The sequence below is a fragment of the Marmota flaviventris genome, chromosome 2, assembly GCF_047511675.1.
Source record: "Marmota flaviventris isolate mMarFla1 chromosome 2, mMarFla1.hap1, whole genome shotgun sequence".
NCBI classification, from domain to species: Eukaryota; Metazoa; Chordata; class Mammalia; order Rodentia; family Sciuridae; genus Marmota; species Marmota flaviventris.
The window spans coordinates 68518266-68532076 of record NC_092499.1 but is presented as its reverse complement, the minus strand read 5'-3'; the positions used below and the strand labels follow the sequence as shown (position 1 = coordinate 68532076).

The window sequence follows — 13811 nt, the reverse complement described above, 5'->3', positions numbered from 1 at the left end:
CTTACATTCAGATTTAAACATTTTAATTTATTTATTTGCTACTAGATAGAGAACCCAGGGGCACTTTACACTGAGCTACATCTCCAGCCCTTTTTATTTTTTATTTTGAGACAGAGTTTCATCAAGTTACTGAGGCTGACCTCAAAGTTGGGATCCTTCTGTCTCAGCCTCCTGAGTAACTGGGGGGGAGGTTAAGGTGTGTGCCACCATGCCTGGTTCTAGATTCACATTATATAATAAACTAAGGATTTCACAATAAACTTTCACCACTTCCTGGACAACATCTGGCTCCCCTTCTTTTCCTTCAGACTTCTATAATACCTTCAACTCATCCTATCAATCACTGTCTACCTAAAGCCCAGGCTCACTTCCTTCCTCTAAACCCAACTTACATCATCATTCTAGATGTCAATGACCAATGGAGATGACCCACCAATTTAGCTTCATGATTCCTGTGCCCCAGTGACCTTCACTTCTATTCTCCTCTTTAACCACCTACACTCAGATGCACTAACCCAGATTTTGTCAACCGCAGGTACTAATCCATACCAGAAATTTAAACTCCAATATTTTGGGGGCTAGGAGTACAGCTCAGTGGTAGAGCACTTGCCTAGCATGTGTGAGACCCTAGGTTTTATTCCAAGCACTGCAAAAACAAACACGCAAACAAATCCGGTATTTCACTCTCACCATCACCTCTTTCCCAGTTATCTCACAGCCCCATTTCTGCTAACCTTTTCTTTAGAATCAGAGAGATCTTCAGATCCTTCTTGCATATTCTTTCCATGTATCAGAACAGCCTCCAGCCTGCCACACTCTCCTCCTTCTTTTCATCTTCCATTAAGAAGAGGGCAGCTGAGTGTGGGAGTGCATGCCTGTAATCCTAGTGACTGGGGAGGCTGAGGCAGGAGGATCACAAGTTTGAGGCCAGTCTCAGCAACTTAGTGAGAACTTGTCTCAAAACAAAAAAGGATGTAACTCAGTGGTAAAACCCTCCTGGGTTCAATCCCCAATAGAGAGAGAGAGAGACAGACAGAGAGAACTAACCAATAAGTTACTCAACTCTACCCATTATCTTCTGGAGTAACAATAGGTAATAAAAATCCTGTTTCTTCAGAGATTAATTGGAATTTGTTCTCACCTTCACTGGGAAAACATCCAATAAATTTTCTTGTCCTTTCATAGTCATATAAGAAGGGAATCTGCTAGTGCCTGACAACATTTTCTCCAAAAGATCAGCTTTTCGCTCTGCTTTTTCTCTTTCAACCAGATGTACTCTGTGTAAGATAAAAGTAGATAACAATATTGTAAAACCAACTCAACTAATTTTCAATTAATTAAAAATAACTTTTAAATGCCTCCATTCAAAATAAATTTAAAAGTGTATCAAGTAAAAACATATTTCTTATGAAAAGAGCTAGGCAGTTATCTAAGTATTTCTAGGAAGAGATTAGAAATGGTAGAGAAATGGAAAGAAAAACAAGCCAGTGTTAATCCTTGTGTAATTCCCCTAGGGGACATCATTGTGAAACAATCCTCTTGAGGTGAAATTTAGATATGAATATATGCCACTGTGGAAATACTGTGATCATCCAGAGGATCCATATGGATAAACATTCTTATTTTAACAATCCCTAAGTGGGACTTCAATTGGAGTTTGATGAGGAAATAAGGAATTAGAAATAATGATGCATGGGCTGGGGATGTGGCTCAAGCGGTAGCATGCTTGCCTGGCATGTGTGCGGCCCAGGTTTGATCCTCAGCACCACATACAAAGATATTTCGTCTGCTGAAAACTAAAAAATAAATATAAAAAAAAAGAAATAATAATGCACAACAAAGAATAGCATATGTAAAAACTTGTTAAATCATGTTCTTTGATATAAGCAGCTAATAATTTGGTACTTCTTTGATTACCAATTGCACATATTGGTAATATTTTCTATCCTAAAACTAGGTTAGCAGGGTGTGGTGGTGCATACCTGTAATCCCAGTGGCTCTGGAGGCTGAGGCAGAAGGATCGAGAGTTCAAAGCCAGCCTTAGCAAAAAATAGCAAGGTGCTAAGCAATTCAATGAAACCCTGTATCTAAATAAAATACAAAATAGGGCTGGGCATATGGCTCAGTGGTTGAGTGCCCCTGAGTTCAATCAATCTATCTTCCATATTTTTTAGGTGACTCTTCTAAGAATTGCACCCCCCAGAATTAACAAATTTAAGTCACTCAGCCAAAAGAAAGTATTCAAATTATCAAAAGAGAAAATTTTAATTCAAAAAATGATATTATTAACATGCAGGACACACTCAAAATGTTTAACAAACCTGTAACTTCAGCCCTAGAATGAAAGTAGAGACAGAATGGAATAGAATCAATATTTGGAAAACTAATTCCCAAGAATTTTCTAAACCCAATGAAAGACATGAATTGGCAGATTCAATAAGCTCTGTGAATCCCATGTAGTCAATTGCTAACAATTAAAAGCAGCTAGAGGAAAAACACACATTACTTTCAAAGATACAAAAGTAAGACTGATGACTGGTTTTTCAACAGAAATTATAATACCAAAAGATAACTGAATAACATCTTAAGCGGCTGAAAGGAAAGTACAGACAACACAAAAATCTATACTCAGTGAAATTACTCTTCAAAATTGAAGATGAGGGGCTGGGGCTGGGGCTTAGTGGTAGAGCACTTGCCTTGCACATGTGAGGCACTGGGTTCGATCCTCAGCAGCACATGAAAAAATGAACTAAAGGTACTTAAAAAATTGAAGATAAAATAAACAGTTTCAGAGGGGATAAAATGGAAAAATGTCAGAATCACTCTATAAGAAATATGACAGGCAATTTTTCAAGATGAATGAAAATGATCCCTGATACTTGCACAGAACTGTGGAATAGAATGAAGAACATCAGAAAGGGAATGTGTGCATAGACAAAAATTAAAACTGATGGTTAAACCCGTCGGGTATGGAGTAACACCTGTATCTTGGTATAGAACTGATATTTGATTTTGAAATATCTGATATTAATTTGGAATGAGGTGTTAAGCTTCTGTTAAAATGTATTCGAAGACCCTTTAAACCAGTGAATCCGAAACAATTTTCACACCATTAGCGGTTGAAACCTACCTCTTTAGGTATTTTGAGGTATTTACTATTAACTAAATTTAGGAAGTTTTTAGTTTCACTCTAAGTGCAGTAAATATTACAGACATTGGATACAGTGGGATTTTCTGTAGATTTTACTTAAGAAGAGGTGAGTATAAAGCAATTTGCAGTCATTATTGTAATGACAATACTGTTCAAGTGCAAACCCAAAACAGTACAGCTTTTAAATTTTAAAGCATTTGGTAAACTATCACTGTTTTTTTTTTTCTGTTGCCAATAGCAAAATGCTTTTCCATTAATAGAGACTTCATGCCTTTCAAGCATTTTAAATATGATAATATTTATAAATGTGTGATTTGGAGGAATTCTTTAAATTCTTTTTCCTAATTTCCTTTCTCTTCAGAATAGATTCTTTCAACAAGTAATTTGTGGTAATGACTGTGTTGACTTCAATTTTTGGAGTGTAGTAGCTATGTTAAAGATTAACTGTTTGGTCTTACTAAAGCCAACACAGAACTTGCTGCTGTGTTTTTTCTTCAGTGATAAATAAAATACTTACAGAAAAAAAAAAACTGATGGTTTTAAAAAAAACAATAATATTTACCATGTGGAAAAGTAAAATATAACAATAATAGAACAAAAGCAAGAAATGGGTAAATGGAGTTAAACTGTCATAAATACTTTATTTGAGGGGGTATTGTAAAAGTACTAATTTAAAGGAAACTAATAAATCAAATATATATTTTGTAATCACTAAATTTAGGGTGAAAACTGTGATATTTTAAAAAAGTATTAAAAGCTCAATACAGAAGAAAATGAAATAAAAACTTATGAATCAAAAATAAAACAGAGATTGGTGTGGTGACTCACGCCTGTAATCCCCCTTGGCTTAGGAGCCTGAGGCAGGAAGATCATGAGTTCAAAACCAGCCTCAGCAACAGCGAGGTACTAAGCAACTCAGTGAGACCCTGTCTCTAAATAAAATACAAAATAGGGCTGGAGATGTGGCTCAGTAGCTGAGTGCCCCTGAGTTCAATCCCTGGTACCAAATAAATAAATAAATAAAGCAATAAAGGATTAATAAAGGTACAGAAACAGATGGGGAAAATATAAAATAACAATATGACTGGCTGAAATCCAACAATTTCAGTAATTACTTTAGAGACAAATGTTATAAACATTTGATTAAAATGTAAGATTATTATACTGAATTTTAAAAAGACAATGTTAAACATTTTTCAAGAGACATACTTTAAATATAGGAACACAGAAAAATGTAAATTAAAATGGGAAAATACATTCTATGCTAACATTAACAAAAGGAAAGCTGGTGTAAAATTATTAATATCGAAGTAGATTTTAAAGCGAGAAGGGCCTGGGGTATAACTAAATGGCAGAGTGCTTGCCTAGCATGTGCAAGGCCCTAGGTTAGACCTCCAACAACAACAACAACACACACACACAAAGGAAAAAGTACATAAAAAGCTCCTCTCATGGCTGGCCGGTCATTTCATAATAAAAAGTGACAGTCTGGGGATGTAGCTCTGTGGTAGAGTGCTTGCCTAGCATATGTGAGGCCCTGGATTCATTTCCTAGCACTGAAAAAAAAAAAAAAAAAGCGGGGTGGACAATTAAATGGAAATATATCAATATCTTTAGGATGCTTCAAAATATATAAAGCAAAAGTTGACAATACTAAAAGGAAGAAATAAATACAAATCTGCAATCATAATTGGACATTTTCATACTTCTTTCAATACCAGTAGAATAAAAGTAAAAAGTGCTAGGCCTAAATTTTTTTTTTTTTTTTTTGCTTGTGATACTAGAGATCAAATCCAGGGACTCATGCATGCTAGGCAAGTGCTCTACCACTGACTACATTCACAGCCCATGAAATCTTAGTCCTAGATTCACTAAATGCAAGGAGACAATAGTTAAAGGATCTGGGAACCAGAAACGGCTTAAGAACAATTCTTGTCCAGAATGTCCTCCCAAATTCATTCCATGGGAACTGTTTCCATTCCTCCTGTCCCCCAGACACTAATAAAATAATGAAATCCCTTTAAAAAACAGTATGTATGTTAATCAGGGTTTTCTTGAGAAACAGGATTTATAAATGAATAGAAAGGGAGTTATTATGAAGATTGGTTCATGCAGTTGTGGAGACTGGCAACTTCCAAGATCTGCTGCAAGGTGAGTCAGCAAGCTGGAGACTCAGGAAAAACAACAGCATAGTTCTAGTCCATGTTGAAGGCTTTAGGCCAGGGGAACAGATGGTGGAGTTCCAGTCCAAAGGCCCACAGGCTTGAAGCCAGGAAGAGTTAATGGTTCAGTTAAGGTTCAAAGGCAGAAATAAAGCTGATGTCCCAGTTCAAAGGCCATCAAGCAGCAAAAATTCTCCATTTGGGCCTTTCACCAGCCAGATGAGATCCACCCATGAGAAGAACAATCTGCTTTATTTGTTCTACCGATTTAAATGTTAATCTCATCCAAAAATACTCTCATAGAAACACCTAGAATAATGTTTGGCCAAATACTGGGCACCTCATAGCCCAGTCAAGTTGACACAGAATTAACCATCACAGTAGATACAGCCATGTTTTTCTTTAGCACTAAGGATAATAAAAAACAAGTCAATAGTGACTCGCTCTGTGTGTTAGTCAGCTTTTTGTTGTATGACCAAAATAACTGAGAAGATCAACTTAGAGGAGGAAAAATTTCTATGGGGCTCACAGTCTCAAGGTCTCTTTCCAAAGATAGCTGACTCCTTTACTCTGGGACCAAAGTGAGGCAGCACATCATGGTGGAAGGGTGTGGTAGAGGAAAGCTGCTCCTCTCATGGCTGGCGGGGAAGCAGAGGGAGAGAGAGAAAGGAGGGAGGGGCTGCAGGAAAGATACACCTTTCCAGGGAACCCCCTCAGTGACCCACCTTCCTCTAGCCACACCCACCTGCCTACAGTTACCACCCAGTCTATTCAAACTAGGACAGACAGATTAGGTAACAGCTTTCACAGCCCAATCATTTCTCCTCTGATCATTTTTGCATTAACACAGAAGATTTGGGGGGACACCTATATCCAATCCATAACATTCTATAGCAATATTCAAAGTTGTGTTGAATAGCTTGCCATGGCTGGTCAGCTGTTGGATCAACCTACAGGCAACTTCATGTAGATACCTAATGATGAATTGCTTTTAATCAGTCTTTCACTTAAAGTTTGTCAGTCCTCTTTTTCTAGACACTTTGCATAAGCAGAAGAAAAGTGGAAGTCTCGTTCTCCTTTTTACAGGCCTTTAAGTAAAGGTTTGTTTTCCTATCAATTTTAGTTCCCTGTACATTTTTAATTCTCTTCTCCTCCTCCACTCTTCCTCCTCCTCTTCTTCCTTTTCCTTTATTTATTTATTTATTTATTTTTGTGCTAGGGATTGAACACAGGTCCTCACACAGGCTAAGCAAGTGCTCCACCACTGAGTTACATACCCCCATTCCTGTTTTCTTTTAAAAAGTGATTTGGAAAATACAAGACACAGAAGAAACTTCAACCTATCAGGTGAGCTAATAGAGCCTAGTACAACCTGAATAATAACAGGCTACACTAGTATTCATATCTGAACAGAACATCTTTTCATCATTGTGTGACTTTTTAAAATAATATTCATATAATAGGACTGAAAATTAATGTTTTTCTCTGCCCGTCAGCCAAGGACACATGATCAAATGCCTTCTTTCTCTATAAACCTACTAAGTAACCATAGGTCTACGAGTAACAAGTTGTATGAAGGACAAAACTACATGATGATCCCAAAAGGTGCCGGAAAAAAAGCATTTTACAAAATCCAACACACCTTCATGATAAAACTACTCAACAAACTAGGAATCCAAGGGACATCCTCAACTTGATAAAGGGCATCTATAAAATCCCATAGCTAACATCATATTACTGGTGAAAGACTGAAAGCCTTCTTCTGGGCTTTCAGGAACAAGTCAAGGATGCTGACTTCTTGCCACTTTTATTCAACATTGTATTGAATAGTGGAAGGCAAAGCAATTAGGCAAGGAAAAAAAAAAAAAAAACACCAAAGGGAAAGGAAAAAGTAAAACCATCTCACAGATAACAAAGTTTGTATAGAGAAAATCTTAATTCACACACACACACACACACACACATACACACACACACACACACCCCTATTAGAGCTAATAAACAAGTTAAACAAGGTTCAGGACAGAAGATTGACATAAAAAAAATAAATTGTTGGGCTGGAGAGATAGCTCAGTTGGTAGAGTGCTTGCCTCGAATGTGCAAGGCCTTGGGTTCTATCCCCAGCAACAACAACAACAACAAAAATCAATTGTACTTCTAATCCCTAAAAATGATCAATCTAAAAATGAAATTAAGGGAACAGTTTCGTTTATAATTCATAAATAAGAAAAATACTTAGGAATAAGTTTAGCAAAAAACATGTAAACTGAAAACTATAATATGTCACTAAAACAAATAAAGAAGGTAAGAGCAGTGGCACATGCTACTTGGGAAGCTGAAGCAGGAGGATTAAGTTTGCGGCCAGCCTCAGCTATTTAACAAGACCCTTACCACTTAGCAAGACCCTGTATCTCAAAATAAAAAATAAAAGAGGTTGGGGATGTAGCTCAGAGGTAAAGCAAACCTGAGTTCAATCCCCAGTGCCAAAAGAAATTATTAAAATAAATTAAAGAAGACCCAAATAAATGGAAGTACACCCCATGTGCATGGAATGAAGACAATATCAATATATTAATATATATATATATATATATACATACATACATATGTATATATGTATGTATATATGTATATATATACAATATGTCAAAATATACTCTACTGTCATGTATATCTAAAAAGAACAAATAATATATATATATATATTATATATTCAACATAATATATTGATATATATATATATATATATATATATATTCAACATAATCTTTGTCAAAATTCAAGTTACGTTTTTGGGGGGTAATTGACAAGCTGAAATGATCTTTAAATGTACTTACTATAAAGCTACAGTAATTAACAGTGTAGTACTGGCATAGGATTGATGTATAGACCTAGGGAACAGAGTTGAGTATCCATAAATAAATCCATATGTTTATGGTCAATTGATTTTTGGCAAGAGAATTACCAAAATTCAAGATGCCAAGACAATTCAATGGAGGAAAAAATAATCTTTTCAACAAATGGTGCTGGGAACAACTGAATATCTATAGGGAAAAGAATGAATTTGGATGCCACCTCCCATACCAGTCAAAAACTTAGCCAAGCCAGGCAGGTTGGAACATACCTGTAATTCAAGTGACTCAGGAAGTTGAGGCAGGAGGATCACAAGTTCAAAGCCAGCCTTAGCAATTTAGGGATGCCCTAAGCAACTGAGGGAGATCCTGTCTCAAAATTAGGGGAAAAAAATGCCAGGGATGTTGCTTAGTGGTTAAGCATCACTGAATTCAATCCCCAGTTCCAAAGGTGGGGCGGTGGGGGGAAGATAGATGTAAATGTGACCCTGGATTAATCAATGATTTCTTACATATAACACCAAAGAAATAAGTGACTAGAAAATTTTAAACTTCATTAAAAACTTTTTTGCTTCAAATGACCCCTACATAAATAAATAAACCAAATGTGGTATATACATATAATAGAATATTATTCAGCTATAAAAAGGAATGAAGAACTGATTAATGTTACCCTACACTGAACTATGAACCTTGAAACATTTTGGCACATGAAAGATGTCAGACACAGGCCTCATACATTATAATTGCATCATATGAAATATCCAGAAAAGGCAAATTCATAAGACAGAAAGATTAGTGGTTTTCAGGGCCTGGGGGAGAGTAGAATGGGGGGTAACTGGTAAGTGGCTGGTAATTTGAAGGTGATGAAAATATTTTGAAATTAGTGGTGATGATTGTGCAACTACTGCATTCTATATACTTTAAAGGCATGATTCTTATAGTATGTGACATATCAGCAAAAAGTTTTTTTTTTTTAACTATTATAATGTTGATTCAGTATTAGGTGAAATTCTACTAGATTTAAATTCTGTGACTAATCAGGAGTATAATGTTCACATACTATGTGCAAACAAATGGCAAAAGACTTGTTTTAAAACAAACCAGAAAATTCCTTACTTTAGAAGGTTTTCTAGTGCTGTAACTCGTTCAGTTAGTTCCCAGTTGCCTCTTTCAAGACTTTCAATGTTGGTGTTTTTCAAAGACTTCATTCTGGTTAGAGAAGCAATGAGTTCCTGTAGGTCCTGGATATCATCTCTCAGGGACATTATCTGGAATGACTGTTGGGTGTTATTTTCTTTATAACTTTCTAACTCACTCTTCATCTCTTGCAACATACTTTCCTTTATGAGAAGTTTGCTTTGAAGATTTCTTAGCTAATGAGAAAGTAAATACTAATTAAAATCATTTATAATTTGGTTTTTAAACATTCATAATGTTAAGTAATTACAAGTATTTAAGTTACACATTATATTAAAAAATGAGGTTTTTAAAATTTTTTAAATTTTATTATTTTTTCAGTGCTGGGAATCAAACTCAGGGCCTCACACATGCCAGTTACCCTACACTGAGCTATATCCCCAACTCTAAAAGGAAGCCTTTCAATCAACTCCTAACCATATATTCCAATGTTAAAAGTGTATTTTCTTTCCTTTTTTTTTTTTTTTTTTTCTTTTTTGCAGTACAGGAGATTAAACCCAGGGGCTCTCTCCCAATGAACTATACCCCAGTCCTTTTTACATTTTATTTTGAAACAGGGTATCACTAAGTTGCTGAACTTGTGATCCTCCTGCCTCAGCCTCCTGAATCATTGGATTACAGATGCACACCACCACATCCAGCTAGATGTTTGTTTTGCTTTTCAATGAGTTGTTTGATTTTTTTGTTGTTGTTGTTATAATTGGGCACAATACCTTTATATATTTTTATGTGGTGCTGAGGATCCAACCCAGCGTCTGGCACGTGCTAGGCAAGTGCTCTACTGCTGAGAGCCACAACCCCAGGCCTCCAATGAGTTGTAAAAAGAAATGGGTTCACAAGTCTATCTTCGGGAGAGGTGCCTGTTTATAACGCTTGGTTCCTGGTCTTATGTGTGCTCATTGGAGAAGCGGAGAGGAAGTCAGGAGGAAAAGCAAGGTATAAATAGGCTATATATACATAAGGCAGATAAAGGGAAAAAGAGATTATAAAGTTGTGGAAAGAAGCAAGAGTAATGGCTTGTTGGGGAGTGGGGAAGCCACACCCACCAATCGGGACAGGGGTGGGGGTGGGGGGGTGTGGAATAGGAGGAGGAGCCCAGAAAGAACTGTAAGGAATGGGGGCCATCTCTTCTGATAAGTGGAGAATGTTCACCAGATAAAGGAAAAGTGAGGTACTGCTAATATTCAGGGATCTTTTAACTGTTAATGTTTTTATACCTTTATTTATTTATTTGTTTATTTATTTATTTATTTATATGTGGTGCTGAGGATGGAACCCAGGGCCTTGCACATGCTGGGCAAGGGCTCTACTGCTGAGCCACAACCTCAGCCCCAGATTTAGTCTTTTTTACATAGTGAAAGATCATTAGTTTCATAACCAGAAGTAGCTCAAGAATGCTGTTATGGAAAAAAAATACTTAGAAATGCTATATTTTCACCAAGTATATCGGCACATGCCTACAATTCCAGCTGAGGCAGGAGGATCATAAGTTCAAGGCCAGCCTGGGCAACTTAGTGAGATTCTGCCTAAAAAGTGCTGGAGATATAGCTCAGGGGTACTTCTTCCCCCAGCCCCCAAACACACACACAAGCTATATTTTCTAATAGTGAAGTCTGTATGAGAACCAAGCATTTTAAACTAAGTTTTTCATCAGTATATGTATATAAGGAACTTGTCCTCTATGTCTAAAAAATCATGTAAAATGAAAACAAAATGAATAAAATGAACTGAATCGTCTATATTCTCACTAAAAACATACCTTCATGTATTTTTAAAACTTATATCTTTCATAAAAACACATCTCAGTGAGTCCAGAGAATTTCTAGAGCAAGAACAGAAGGCATAGGGACAGACCTCAAACCTCAGAGCAGCAAGACAGACTTGGCCACAGGCATTTCAGCTAAATTTTCCTACTCATCCTACAAGGTGGCTGTAAGGATTAAAGATGACATAGAGCCTAGTACAGTGTCTGGTACATATTAGATCCTGAAAAAAGTTGTAGAAATGGAGCCGGGATGGTACAGGGCACAGACCTGGTCGTGGGGGAAGCAGAAGATTTGAACTCCAGCTGAAAACCCATGTCTTGTCTCTGTTGCACAGCCACCCCAAGTATAAGAGTTCTCTATGTTCAGGCCTAGTCCATCATAATTGGACTTAATGTCATTTCATCAGTTATCCTGCAAGATCCACCCCAGAAACTCTTCAGTGATCTCCTAATTGAGAGATTCAACCATTTCTCTTCAGGTACCATTATAGTCCATCTATCATTGAGGCCTCTGACACCACTGACCATTCATTCTCTTTTGCCGGATGTGGTCACTGGTTTTGGGTACCAATTCCTACCCCCATGTCATCCTCTGGTACTGCAGAACTAAAAATAAAACTGTTATTTTTCCAGTCTCCCTTATGTAGGCTGGGATTCTTTAGGCCAATGGTTCTCAAATTTAGCATGTATTAGGATCACCTGGAGGGCTTGTTTTTAAAAAAAAAAAAATAGGTTACTAGGGTTGGGGATGTAGCTCATGGGTAGTGCTTGCCTAGCATGCGTGAAGCCCTGGGTTTATCCCCAACATATGCCCCTAAAGACAAATAAACAAACAAATAACACAAAGAAGCAAAACAGATGGCTAGGCCTACCTCAAGAGTTTAAATTTTGATGTGGGAACAGAGAATTTGTTTTTCTTCTGCGTTCCCAGATTTTATTCATGTGGCTGGTCTGGGGAATTACACTTTGAGAATTAGGCTGTATGCAAACTGGACTTTGTCTCTTTGGTACAAACAGAGTATAGGAAGAGGCTGTTTTTCCCATTATTATTTCTTTTGGTGAGCCAGGTCAAGGATGGGGCCAAAATGAACATTCCGCCCTTGCAGAGGTTGAGAGGCCACCGTGGCTGTGCCATGAAGACTCAACCACAGACATCATTATAATAAGTACATGTATGAAAACACGAATGATTTGTGTATAACCAGAGACATGAAAAATTATGCTCTATATGTGTACTATGAATTGAACTGTATTCTTCTGTCATGTATAATAAATAAATATATAAATAAATCTCAACAGCAGCAACTTCCTAACCACAGGATAGTGTCTACAGATGTCTTGAGCTCACTCATACATTCAGTGCTGGCCCTGACTCCCACACACTGATCTTCCAATCATTTGCTATACACCTAATTCCCCGACTTAATAAATTATTTTCTGCTTTGTTTTCTACAGTAAAACCAAGACTGATCTATCCCTCTTCACAACTTTTTCCTCCTTGATTTTCCCAAAATTGGTTATCTCCTTTTTCTTTTCCTCTCTGAAGACTTCTTTTCAGTCTTCTACTATGTTTCTTTTTATCTTGCTTGGAGGCATTTCAACAGAAGATTGGGTCAATTGAACAATTTGTCTCCCTGGGTCAAACTGTTCAAATTCTTCCATTGATTGAATATCTACAATTCTATCTCCAAGTATACAAGCATTTCTTTTTTTTTTTTAAAGAGAGAGAGAGAGAGAGAGAGAGAGAGAGAGAGAAAGAATTTTTTAATATTTATTTTTTAGTTTTCGGTGGACACAACATCTTTGTTTGTATGTGGTGCTGAGGATCGAACCCGGGCTCCACGCATGCCAGGCGAGCGCGCTACCGCTTGAGCCACATCCCCAGCCCCATACAAGCATTTCTGAAATAGGGTGGTGGTACAGCTCACTACTTGCAAATTGACGAATCCTATTTTAGCCAAAAAATCAAGTATCATAGCAGCCATACAGCAAATATGGGTTTGGGACATGAGAGATATTACCTGTCAATCAGCTATTAGTTATTCGGAAATTGCTAGTGACTATTCCACCCAAACTTTGCTGTCTGTTTTATAGTGTAGCTAACATTCACTCTGATTCATGGCCTGTGTATAATAATGTTCAACCTCTCCTTCGTTTCCAACATACTCAGGTTAACCATAATGATTCCAACTTCTGTTTGGTGTCATCTCTTGATATGCATACCCAAAATATGGAATCCTATTGAAACAAATGTGCAGCAAAGGGTAAGACCATAAGAAGAGATTATGGTATATATCAGACTCATATTTGGCCATATTTATGTGGAGTGATTGATTTTGAAATGCTTTCAATTCCCTTTTATTGAACAGCTCTATCACTGAGCTACACCCCCAGCTCTAATAATTCTTCTTATGTTCCTTACTTCAATAAATAGTACTGTGAATTGGGGGAAAACAGAAGGGGGATGGAAATAGGAAAGATAGTAAAATGAACTGGACATTATTTTCCTATATTCATATAGGAAATGTGTAACTCTACATCATGTACAACCACAAGAATGGGAAGTTCTACTCCTTGTATGTACGTCAAATACATTCTACTGTCATATTTAAAAAGAATAAAAAATAAATAGTACTTCCACCCTTTGAATAACTTTGAACATTTTTTGTTACTCTTTATTA

At 36.8% G+C, this 13811-nt stretch overlaps 1 protein-coding gene across 1 annotated transcript in view; it reads right to left on the bottom strand.

The window, feature by feature from the left end:
- LOC114088102 (coiled-coil domain-containing protein 170-like) overlaps positions 1-13811 on the bottom strand; it is a 39749-nt gene that overhangs the window by 12751 nt on the left and 13187 nt on the right. The window contains exons 3-4 of the mRNA XM_071607404.1: positions 9285-9541; positions 1142-1277 (exon numbers count right to left, since the gene is read on the bottom strand). Of these exons, the coding sequence (XP_071463505.1) occupies positions 1142-1277; positions 9285-9541 (393 nt within the window). The remainder of the gene's footprint in view (positions 1-1141; positions 1278-9284; positions 9542-13811) is intronic.